This window comes from Kryptolebias marmoratus, linkage group LG12, assembly GCF_001649575.2.
Source record: "Kryptolebias marmoratus isolate JLee-2015 linkage group LG12, ASM164957v2, whole genome shotgun sequence".
Classification (NCBI taxonomy): Eukaryota; Metazoa; Chordata; class Actinopteri; order Cyprinodontiformes; family Rivulidae; genus Kryptolebias; species Kryptolebias marmoratus.
In genome coordinates this window covers 7246361-7258060 of record NC_051441.1, presented here as the reverse complement: position 1 = coordinate 7258060, position 11700 = coordinate 7246361, and the positions used below count along the sequence as shown (strand labels likewise).

At 40.7% G+C, this 11700-nt stretch overlaps 2 protein-coding genes across 4 annotated transcripts; both read right to left on the bottom strand.

Annotated features, from left to right (window-relative positions):
* Positions 1-257: 257 nt before the first annotated feature.
* aanat2 (arylalkylamine N-acetyltransferase 2) lies at positions 258-1724 on the bottom strand. The gene is made up of 3 exons (XM_017429317.3): positions 1014-1724; positions 652-806; positions 258-563 (listed from the first exon to the last, which is right to left on the bottom strand). The coding sequence occupies exons 1-3, from the start codon at positions 1180-1182 to the stop codon at positions 258-260; spliced, it is 630 nt and encodes a 209-aa protein (XP_017284806.1). The 5' UTR covers positions 1183-1724.
* A 1291-nt stretch (positions 1725-3015) lies between these two features.
* Positions 3016-10496, bottom strand: mgrn1b (mahogunin, ring finger 1b). 3 transcript variants are annotated; one of them, XM_017429391.3, is made up of 17 exons: positions 10128-10496; positions 9427-9545; positions 9212-9300; positions 8982-9128; positions 8203-8320; positions 8044-8110; positions 7908-7951; positions 7771-7818; positions 7338-7406; positions 7077-7236; positions 6885-6994; positions 5933-6147; positions 5567-5678; positions 5443-5488; positions 5260-5364; positions 4870-4913; positions 3016-4584 (listed from the first exon to the last, which is right to left on the bottom strand). In XM_017429391.3, the coding sequence occupies exons 1-16, from the start codon at positions 10213-10215 to the stop codon at positions 4873-4875; spliced, it is 1578 nt and encodes a 525-aa protein (XP_017284880.1). In that variant the 5' UTR covers positions 10216-10496; the 3' UTR covers positions 3016-4584; positions 4870-4872. The 3 variants fall into 3 exon arrangements, with proteins under 3 accessions (XP_017284880.1, XP_017284878.1, XP_017284881.1); XM_017429389.3 differs by lacking the exon at positions 4870-4913 and having other exon boundaries at positions 10128-10495; XM_017429392.3 differs by lacking the exons at positions 4870-4913; positions 5260-5364.
* Between the last annotated feature and the right edge of the window lie 1204 nt (positions 10497-11700).

The window sequence follows — 11700 nt, the reverse complement described above, 5'->3', positions numbered from 1 at the left end:
AAATAATTGAAAAACAGTAAGCTTAAAGCTGATAAGACAAAGCCATGTTGTAAACTGCACAAAGTGACATTTTGTTGAAAGAAAAGAATCCACTGTTCAATCTTCACACAGACATCACTGTTTGTTCGGAGAGTCAAAAAGACCCTAATGTGCTGAAACCCAAGCCAACAGCCCACGTTGGCCCTTTCATCTCTCTAATTCTTTTAATGTTTTCTGTTCTGAGTCCACGTTAATCATTTGGAGAAAAGTGTAGTCGACTAGCAGCCACTGTTCCGTCGTGCGTATGCCTGCCCACAGAGCAGATACTCCATTTCTTGAAAGCGCAAGTTGGCCACGGAGATTTCTGAGGGCCCCTTTTGCTTGAAGCCAGCCTTGAGGTAGAAGGGCAACAGGAAGTCCTCGCAGATCAGCAGCGCTCGGCGGAGGCCCGGCAGGCAGCGCAGGTATTGCAAGTAGCGCCACAAAAGGATGGAGCCCTTGCCCTGCTGTCGACAGTGGCGGTGCACGGACAGCAAGTGGATGTGCACGGTGGGGGTGTCTGGAACGTGCCGAGTCATGGCCTCCTGAAGGACAGAGATTAGACTTGGATCAATAATGATATCCGAGCTGAGAAGTCTGAATTATTATTAATTTAATTTTTTTTTTTTGTACCTGTGAAAGCCTTTCCTTGTTCCAGCCAGAGCCGATGATGAAGGCTACCAGCTGTCCCTCTTCAAACCAACCCAAGGACAGCTCAGGACACAGACCCAGGAAATTAAGCACTTCATCCAGTGTGAGTGGACACTCACCGGACACGGAAACGAAAGCTGGGTGGCATTTAGGAAACCGATCATTATCAAGGCAGCAATTCTAATGAAGCAATGAAAAATAATATTCTCATATCTAATATGTATGACAAAATTCAAAGCTATCCCAAATACATTTGAGAAGTCAGTCGAGCTGTTGCCTAAAATTACGTTTAAAAAATATTCTGAATAAAAAAAAAAAAAAAAAAAAACAGGAAACCAACTTGCCTTCTTTCTCGATTTCAAACACACTGATGGCGTCCTGTGGTGTGAGGTTTCTGAACTCGCTGGCAGGAAGTGTGTGGCGTCTCTGGCGCAGAGGGCTGACCACTCTGACTGGTGTCTTCAGGAAGAAGGGCTTCAGGAAGGGTGAGCTGCTGACCTTTGTAGTCATCATACTTTAACACTGAACTAAATGGGAGCTTTAGAATATTCTCCAAGAACTCTTTTCTTTACGCCTCCTTCTCTTCAAGTCGTTAAACCGACCTGCCTCTGATCTGTGCGTCTCCCTCAGCTCTGTCTGGAGTCTAACACAGATGCTGACCTTCCCGCCTCCTTTTCTCTCCTCCTCATCCTCGTCTTTGTCTGATCTCATAATGCAAATTGGTTGTCTCGAAGCAGGATATCTGTCTGCACGTGCCTGCTGAGTCTCTAAATCCCCCTGATTCTAAGTGACATTACGTTCTCTGTGTTTTTTTAAATATATGTGATACTTAAAAATCTGATCAAACAGCTTTGATAAGAGACGGAAAGCTCTTCAGCACTTCTTTTGAGGCACTTAAAGATTTAATGTCAGGACAGTTACAAAAAGAGTACTCTGAGTAAAAAAATGTTTATATATAAAGTGTCATTCAATAAAAGAAACTTATAATAATGGGGTTTTGTGCTACAACAAGAATTTGGGGAAATTACACTTTGAATAGGAAAACTATGTTGAGTTGTAATGACATATTGAGATTATCTCTTAAATTGTAAGTAGATGAAGAAATGCAGTGTCCACGCTCACTCAGGCGTGTGAGTGAGACACGATGCTGCTGGATGTGGCGAACCACACGTTTTCAGAGATTAAGGGCATGTGGGCTAATTTAACTGTACAAGGTCAGGAGGGAGATTTGTGTGGCTTGCAGCTGGGATGATTTCATGCCTTAAAAAAGATTTAGCAAGGACTAATTAATTGAGAAGGCACCTGCTTTACAGGCTGGAGGTGGATTTGTTTACACAGACTTGTTATGACTGTTGACCCAACATAAGTTTAAAGTCTCTTAATTCACTCTAAATCTGATCGTGTACTAATTCTGAAAACGTTGGGGCATTGTGCGATGAACACGGCCCTGTCCCAACTTTTATGAGATGTGTCGCTGCCATCAAACTGAAAAATACTTTATTTAAAACAAAAAGTTGTGATTTCTTAGTTTAAGCCATTGATACGTTTATTTTTTTTTCCACTGTGAAGAAAATATGAGTTTATGGGATTTGGAAATAATTACATTCTGTTTTAACAATTTAGATAACTGTTTCTAAATTAGCTTGTACATAAGTAGTTGTTCTTTTTTTAACTATAACATCACCAGTAGTGGTTTAATTTACTTTCAGCAGTTTTGTTAACACCGTAACGCCAAGTATTTTTACCATCCATAAGGTGACTGACTTGCAAATATATAAATTGCAGTTTTTAACTGAAAGATTGTAATAAAGAAAGCCTGGTTCTCAAGAAAATTGTGATGTTTGTAATGTTTCCATTAGTTCCAAATATTTTGCAGCAGCAAATAAAGTAAAAACTCCAGTTTTTAAACAGATTCCAGGAATAATTCTCATAGTTTTTGAAGAGCACAAAGCTTGTCCAAAGGTTCTGTGTTACAGCAGTCCATATTTCGTTCATTGCACACAGTTAAACTGAGAGGCAGGTCTGTCGCCTGTATGACCGGCAGGGAGCCATTTTTAGCCCAAAGGTTAAAACCTGTCTGACTCTTTGGTAGTTTGGGATTTCCTGCACTTTGGAATTTGAAACAATGAAGTTTCCTTCGAAAAAGCAAGTTTCCTCACACATGTTGAGCAAACATTTTTTTCAAATTAATAACATTTAGCATCAAAAATCCACTAAATGTTGTCTTCCCCATATGACCTACTTTTCAGCTCCTATCTTACAGCCTTCTTCAACATTTAAAACATTTACACAAATAACTCATCTTAAGAGTAAGAAAGGAAACCACTGTAACGGCTCAGACACGAGTTAAGGTACTGAATCTTTATTTTATTGTTATACACATGCTGCTATACACACAGAGAGATTTTACAGAGAGCCAAAAACCACCTACTGTGGGGTTCTCCTGGATACCAGGTCAATAGTGGTCAGAACAGGAAGGCACAGTGTCAACTTGAAATGGCACAGAAGGAGAGAATAAAGACAAAATAACCACGGTACTTAAAATACAAAGAGAGGTAAAAAGCCTCTACAAATTTACATGCAAAAAGCAAGCCCAGTTATTAAAAGTCAGCATCAGATGTGTTCCTTTCAGTAACACACACACAATGTCAGACGATGCTCTCGATAAATGCAGAACTGAGGTTTGGCCATGTAAACGTAAAGAAAAACAGTTCCAACTTAAAACTGCTTAATGACATTTTTTTTTTTTTTTCACTAGCATGAAGATCGTGACGGTAAATGAATCCTAAATCCTGTCTGCGGGCTGAAACTGCTGAATATAGAAGCTTTTGTAAAAGCACTAATGTTCGTTGCGAGCAGGCAGCTAATTCAAGGCACAAAGATCTCTATGCATGACGCTACACATACAGGACCAAGGGAAATACAGCCGCTGCTGTCACACAAACACATGACTTGCTCGGTTTTTGCAGCTACATTATAAGCAAACACTTACATTGCCACAAGAAGACTGTACAGAGATCAGTCGTGTCAATGACGAGTACGCCTGCTGAGCCAAATACTGAAGCAGCGTAACGAAGACGGAGCTTTTGTTTGTTTCAGGCTTTAACTTCAAAATCAGTTGTTGGGACCTAAATCTGTAGATCTTATTAAAAAAAAGTAAATAATATACATGTTAATATGTTCTTATTTTGAACAGCAGACTTTTTGAATATAAGTATACAGTTTTAAAAGTATCTACACAGATAAAAACAAACGTGCTGATGTTTAGGACATTAAACGATTTCAAATAATATTATATGCTTTTGCTAAAAAGGAATGGATAAATGATTTTGTTAGAGTGCAAAATCACAAAAATGGACACACAGATACATAAGTTTTTAAATATCAATAGTAAACCAAATAATAAAATAATGGTCTGGGTTTTTACTAATAATTACAATAACTAACCACAAACTGCATTTACAGGATCTTTTGAATTTCGTGTCAAGAAACTGTTGATTAATTTACATTAAATGTGCTTAAAAGCACCACCGTGACAGGTAGTGAAATCTCTGTGGACTCTAAAATACGAGACCAAGTGGCCAAGACACACGGCTGATGAGGCGTTAATGAAATATTTTCAAAGCTCAGAAAGAGAGAGAAAACGAAATATCAGTCATAATATTTTTTTTTTCGAATTGATAGAATAAATAGAGTCCTTCCTCCTTGTTAACTTTCTTTTCGGCTCCTTTTTTGCTCTCTGAATCGCACGAGAAGTTTGGTTGGAGGAGGGTCTGTTTGGGAGATGATCTTTGGGAGAAAAGCATCAGGGGTTGAAGTGCTCGTCTTCCATATGAAGGCTGCTCGAGGGACACAGGAGAGGCTGGCTGGAGCAGTTTGTGCTCTGACTTTTCAGACTTTCTGTTGACTCTGAACCTGCAACGGAGGATATATAAACGTAAGAATTTAAAGTGATGTTGCCTGACAGACTTTCAATAAAAGCAGTGGTGCATGAAAAAGAAACTACTTATTCTTGATCAGTTTAGCTTCGCACGCATTTAAAACTTGCTGAAAACGGCAAATTTGCTGCTGTAACAAACGTTGTTTTTTTTCTCTAGCTACAGTAGACATCAGTGAATGTAATTATGGAGAACCACGGTCAGGGAGGAATAAGTAGAGCTCATACATACAGAAGCAGAGCAGACAGGAAAGCCTACATACCAGTTACTCCTCCATACCAATAGAGCAGGAATCAGGACCTAGAGCTGCGAGAAAGTGAGGAGGTTCAAAGAGACAGGACAGTATGGAATAGGAGAGGAGTGTTAGGAAACACGCAGAGGCAGGAGCACACAGGTTAGACGCAAAGCACAGAGAATCATGGTTTTTCAAATTCCTGATTAAAGTAAGGCACTGAGCTGGAAAACCAGAATAAAGTTTAATCAAGATGCAGAAAAGAGCTTGTTTGTTTCAAATGATTTTCTTCTGAGCTGTCATCAGAGTACAGGCCGGTTTACTCAAACAGATTAAAGTCCCGACCTCTAAGTTTTTATTTCTTCCTTTTGTTAAAGATCTGAGGATCTTCTAAGATGTCCCTGACAGAAAATTTCTCACCAGGCAGAGACAGATCACACGCAGGGTCACTTTCTGATTTGGTCAAGCTGCAGCGTTCGCTGCTGCAGTCCTGCAGGATGTCTCCTCCAGAATGCATCCTGTCCTCTGGATCACCCAGGACAGCAACAATGTCAAACACATCACCGATCGTCTTTTCACAGAGAGCCAAACGGGAAAACTCACCGTCATCTGGAGAAAGGGACTCGGCCACGTCCTCGGTTGCTGTTGCCTAGAAGAGAAGGAACAAAGACGTTCGGTCTGCGGGCAAGTGGACGGTTAAACACCGAGCAGTGAGGGAGCAGCTTACGTCGGTCGGGGCGGGGCTGCTGGAGAGAAGCGTGTGAGGCTGAGCGTCGGACATCTCAGACAGCTTCTCTTCATCCTCCTCCTGGATCGGAGAGGATGGCGATCTAAGGGTGCTGCAACAAAAATAATTATTTTCACTTCAACTTCTGCAGATAAACCTTAAGATTAACCGTCTGAGTTAATCCAGCTGCCTCAAACTATTTTGTTTTGAATACATGTTTCTTTGCTAAAAGGCCATCTGTGGTTCACTCAGATTAGAGTTAACGATGAAAGAAAACATTATAAGTTATGTTGAGTTTGATGCACACTTCATGATGTACATACTTTTCAGACATTGTGAAAGTGATTCCTTTCACTTTGGGTTTACCTGTCAGGCGACTTGCTGACTTTGCTTTTCTGCAGACTTCCGTCACTTAAATGCTCCGGTGAGCTCAGCTGCCGGCCGTCGCCTCCAATCCCCCCCGAGAAATTGATTTCATCGTACAGGGGGGCTGAGGGGATGGCAGGGGACACCGACCGCAGACCGTTCAGAGCCTCCAGTAGCGAGATGGGCTCAAAACCGGGAGGAACCGAGTCTGAGCTCTGCAAAGAATAAAAGAAACCAGATTTACTACAGACCATAATCTCACAATTAGGATTATTTAGGCTGCAAATGATTTGAAGCACCCTATTTTACTATTCTGTTCAAAGGTTTTATAACTAACAGGAATAGTGGGTAACAATTTCTGGCAGTGGTATGTCACACAACAGACAAAAATCACAAAAGACTGTTAAGAAAAAGAAGAAGAAAGCCGAGTCCTCCTTGGAGCTCTATAGTTTAGGCAAACATCACAAACAGGTCACTAAAGTTAAAGATTAAATGTCTGAACTGGCATTTTGTTAACTTTTATAATATTTAAACAATCACCTTTTAGGTTTTGTAATTTTATACAGATTTTACCACAGAATGTTTAACTAACTTTGGAACTGTTTAAAACCTTCAAGTCTTTTCCAAACAAACTCTTCTTAAAATCCCTCAACTCCCTTTCATAAGTTGACAGTCAGGGAGTGAGAGACGAGTATGTGGTTACCACGGTGACCACAATAAGTCATTGGCAGCAGCTTTAGAATTTCTGTGAATCTTGGCTCTCTTTGCACTTCTTATACACTCCATACATCAACATCTAGGCATTTTCTTCTGAGATTATAATAAACTTATGATGGGATTTCTGGCAGCAGCTGCATCTGCATCCTTCAAAATGTCTTCAGAAAGCTACAAGTTTGAATATGAGGTGTAACCACAAATGCTGTCATTTTAAGAGATGAAACTGGTCACCTACCGAGTGCTCGTCGTGGTCCATGGTTTGAGCCAGAACTGGGCTGAAGGACACGGGAGAAAGCGCTCCGGGCTTTTTCCTCACAGCTCTGATCTGCAGCAAGGCTCTAAAAGCTGTTCAGGACAAATTAAAGAGCAACTTAACACAATAAGAACAGAAATTGATTATTTAGGCCTATAAAGCAAGCACTCTTACGCAGTCTGCAGATGGGACAGTTGTTGGCCTGGTAACGCAGCGTGTCTGCACAGGAGTTGCAGAGGCACAGATGTCTGCAGGGCAGGATGAGTGTGTCTCTCAGGTCGGACAGACAGACGACACACTCGTTGCTGTTGTCACTGTTCTCATCATCCGACGGCTAACAGAGCAAAACCAGATCATAAAAGGTCACACTGATCAAACACGGCCAAACATCTTCAGCATAAAGGTTTTACGAAAACATAATATTTCCACAGGAACCTTTGTTTCTTGGTTGTTTTTGTTCTCAATCCCATAGATTTCCTGTAAGAGGTAGCTCACACGATCCACCTATAAAAATACAGGAGGAAAAAAAGCCTTTGATGAAAAATGATTAAATATTTTATGGCACAAAGGTTGGTTAAAAAAGCTGACACAACTCAAAGGTAAGATGCTAAAAATGTCTCATGTAGAAAACAAAGAGATCTGCCCACGTCGTTTCCAAAATGCAGTGAATCAGCAACTTCCTGATGCTCTGCCTTTCACATCTAAATACCAACATCTACACACCGCGTTATCAACAATTGTGCTTTCTGCATGACCGACTTTACTGCTGCGTGATTAAAAACAACAACACACAAATAAACCTGACTTCGAATGAGAAATAACTCAGTCAAACATAAAGTTAGTGCTGAAATAAAAGCAGGAAACTTACAATTTGCTTCTGCTTCAGGGGCTTGACAGAGAAGCTGCCATCAACATGCTGGAGGAAACAACAGAAACGTTTTATCTTAATTAAAAAGCGTCACACACACAAACACGTCACAAGTGTTTATTTATTCTTATACATACTCTTTCAAATGCTGCCAGAAGCACATGAGCATGTCCAAGACAATCTTTAAAAAAAAGAAAAAGCAAATACAGCAGCATTAACACGTAACACTATCAGACACAGTGACATTAGAGCAGACGGGCTGTCAGGACCTACCGTCCCCTTCGTCAACCACAGCTTGGATTACCATGGGAAACACTCCTCTGTCCAGATCAAAGTTCAGCTTTAAAGAGAAGAATACGCTTATTTCCACTGAATGATTAATGTATGAATGCAGGCTGTTAGTGTGGTTTAGTGGCGCAACTTCAAACTCACATCTTCTTCTTTCCACTCGCTGAAATCTATTTTGAAGGACGGCATGGAGAACTGCTGGTTCACGCCCCGCTTGTAGTGAACTGTTTCAGAAGCCATGGTTGGATCCTTCGGACTGTAGCTGCACATTGAAGGAACAAAAAAAAAAAAAAAAAAAAAGATTTTGTTCCAGTGTATCAAAAACAACCAAAAGAAAAACAACAAACTGCTGAGTTTAGGGTAAAAACGGAGAGCTGTCACTGAGTATAAAAAACAAAAAAAACACCTAACTTTCATCAGAGGACGATAACTTCAGCGCTTTTACTTCTCATCTTCATCCGAGTCTTATCTGCAGTATCCATGGTAACGACTCGTTGCTAAGGACCCGTTGCGTCTGTTCTAGACTCTGAAGCTCACAAAACGCAGCCGAAGTATTTCTGGCACAACGAAACCGCGGCACCGAGATGCATGTGTCAGATTAGAGAAATTCTGATCTAATGTTAGATAAATACGCTCAATATCTGTAAAACTGACTGACTTATAGCCATTCCAGTGTTTTTTTTAAGGTGGCAGCCATCTTGAATGGAGTTCACTCCCAAGTTTGATCAGTTGCAGATGAGAATTCAATAATTAATTAAAGAAAATTTAATTAAAATGTGTCCAATTGTTCGTGGGATATTTTGGTAATACCAGACACACGAGCAGAAAACATTATCGTCTGTCTTCTCCTTTTAACGGCGGTCAATAAAGATTTAACGCCTCAACGCAGTCCTCACAAAATCATAGCGGAATGAAATTCTTACACAGCCATCCCGTTGGAGAACTCCTCAAACGCCTGGCAGTAGAGGGTGATGGCGACCCGAGCGTCAGCGTCGAAGGTGAACTCCACGCCGTACTGAACCTTCGGTTTCCCTCCGTCCTCCACGGATGTGTCAGAGTCATCTTTGTACCTAAAAACCGAGACGTTGGACAAACGTGATTGGAAAACATTTGCCTCTCGCTGCGTTCACCGTGTCAGTCTCACTTTCCTTACCTGACTAAACGCAAAGAGTCCTTCCTGATGTTCACCAGACTCCTCAGGGTTTTCACGGGTTCGTGGGGCGCAGGTGTCACATACGGAAACTGGTGAAACAACAGCAACTTATATGAATTATACCAAAATAGTTTATTAGCGTTATCTTTGCAATCGAGATCTACAAGCTGCATCAAATGATTGTGGAATATACACACATATACATCAGTTTTTACCTGCACTGGCCTATTTCCAAGAAAATTCAGGTCCATGTTTTCCCCGAAGAGGTATCCCTCTGGATGTGGCGTGTCAAATTTCTCTCCTCCCATGAAGAAGTGGCTGGCAAAGTAATTCCCTGAAGAAATAAGACAAGAAGATGAGGTTTTATGCCACCTATAAAGACGAGGAGGAACTGCTTATTTGCAGGACGTTGGCTAATTTATAATAATCCAGTCATTTTGACAGTCCGAGCAACATTTAACACAATGTCATGAGCAGACTGGTGTAAATTATTTAATGTTAGTTCTCGACTTACTTGAGAAAACAACCAAGTCAAGTTTATGTGTTCGAATTAAATGTCTGGGTTTTTAACATTAATAGACTCTTTTAAAGAACATAAATGCTTAAAGTGAAGGCTGCACATTGACAGTAATAATATTTATGACCTTACTTTTCCACATTAATAAGCTCTAATCGCTTTAATAACTTAATTAAGACCTCAGATGTTTTAGTCTGTCAAACCTCGACGACGGCATGCCTTCATTTACAAAGAAGGTTTATAAATATGGCTTTTTAAAGCAATATGTCCCATCCTGGCTGTAAACACGAAGATGTCCATATGATGGTCACATAAAGTACCCATAATAAACCTGAGAGGGAGCTCGGTGTCTTTAAGATTAGCTGACTTAAACGGGGAGGGACACTGCCTATTGCTTACCAGATTTGGGTGGAAATCGATAGGCAGAGTTGGCCTGGATATCGATGTCCTCGACACCAGCGATCCTGCGGCTCAGGATGGACCCCATCTTCCTCCCTGCTGGCTCGCCGATGTTCGCTACAGTTAGCTTAGCGGCTAACGGCGCGTCGACGGCTCCGAAATCAGCCTCGACTTCAGCCCAGACAGCAGCCCGCGCGGCTAAAGCCTCCACCAGGAACAAAAGCTGCGGTTAAATCGCCATTTTCTTTCTTCTCTTTTTTCGCGCTGGGTTTCTGCTTGGTCCTCGCGATACGGAACGGAGCAAGTTGACGACGAGCTGTTGTTTTGCCAGAAGATGTGCTAACGTAGCAGGGAGGAGGAGCAGCTGATTGGCCGTCTCCGAGCTGGGCCAGGACGTGGGTGCGCTCGTTTAGCGTAAAAGGCCCCTGCCGAAGGGGTGAGCGGAGCTAGTTAAAACCAGAGCAGGAGGAAAGGGTCACCGCAAAGGGCGTGCGACGTAACAAAATCAATACACCTTGGAAATACATTTAAAGTTTGGGCTAAAAAATGAAGCGTATGAAAACATCCGCTTTTGTAAACAATACAGATGCCCTTAACTTTGCCAGCTTGAAAACAAACAATATATTTGTAAATATTTTTAGTTATTTGATAGTAATTATGTTATTTTCAAACAAATCTCAGATACTTTGTGTCTGTATGCAAGTTCCTTTTAGAGCAATTAAAGAGCAGCGAAGACATCTGTAATTTTGACTCATTGATTTAAGATAGATAGATAGATAGATAGATAGATAGATAGATAGATAGATAGATAGATAGATAGATAGATAGATAGATAGATAGATAGATAGATGTCAATGGCTCAGTTGAAAGGAAAAAAACCAGACTTCTACTCATCAAGAAGACATGTAGCTAGTTTAAATAAAACGAAACGATGTGTACAAGAAAGAACAAGCTGATGACTGAAAAAGATTAAATGTTGCACCTACAAGAATCTAAAATATTTCATCACTTAAAGAAGTCTGCACTTGTATAAAAACTGACTGTTACAGCACAACAATACTACTACAGCAACATCACATATTATAGGCTTTTCTAGAATACTGTTTTAGGTAACAATTTTCTACACGTTTTGCCACTTTATTTTGAAAACAATACCCTGAAATGGATTGTTTAATACTTCAAAGCCACCAAAGGCAGCATATAGTTCTGTTAGGAAAAAACAACAACATCAATTGTTAACATATTGATAACTGTCACCTATATATATATATATATATATATATATATATATATATATATATATATATATATATATATATATTGGGGTATGCAGCTCCAATGAACGAACCATCTAAGCTGAACAAAACAGCCACTGACCTGAGAGATAGAATCGTAGCCCGGATGGGCAGTAGACAACCCCCCCGATGCCAATTACAACGACTGAATGAAGTACCATCGGAAAGTCTCATGGAAGATGTGAATGCAGCACTGAGAACAATTCCCACCACCACCATAACGGAAACCAATGAGCTGATGTACAACTCAGCATCAGTGATCCTGGAGATGCTTGGCT

Excerpts from the sequence above, each read along its gene's own strand:
- aanat2 (XM_017429317.3), bottom strand. The coding sequence starts at position 1,182 with ATGATGACTACAAAGGTCAGCAGCTCACCCTTCCTGAAGCCCTTCTTC. Across the intron at positions 807-1,013 it reads GTTTGAAATCGAGAAAGAAG|CTTTCGTTTCCGTGTCCGGT; the intron begins GCAAGTTGGTTT and ends AATGCCACCCAG. Across the intron at positions 564-651 it reads ACAAGGAAAGGCTTTCACAG|GAGGCCATGACTCGGCACGT; the intron begins GTACAAAAAAAA and ends TCTGTCCTTCAG.
- mgrn1b (XM_017429389.3), bottom strand. The coding sequence starts at position 10,215 with ATGGGGTCCATCCTGAGCCGCAGGATCGCTGGTGTCGAGGACATCGAT. Across the intron at positions 9,129-9,211 it reads GACTCTTTGCGTTTAGTCAG|GTACAAAGATGACTCTGACA; the intron begins GTAAGGAAAGTG and ends CTCGGTTTTTAG. Across the intron at positions 5,679-5,932 it reads GTCAGCAAGTCGCCTGACAG|CACCCTTAGATCGCCATCCT; the intron begins GTAAACCCAAAG and ends TTTTTGTTGCAG.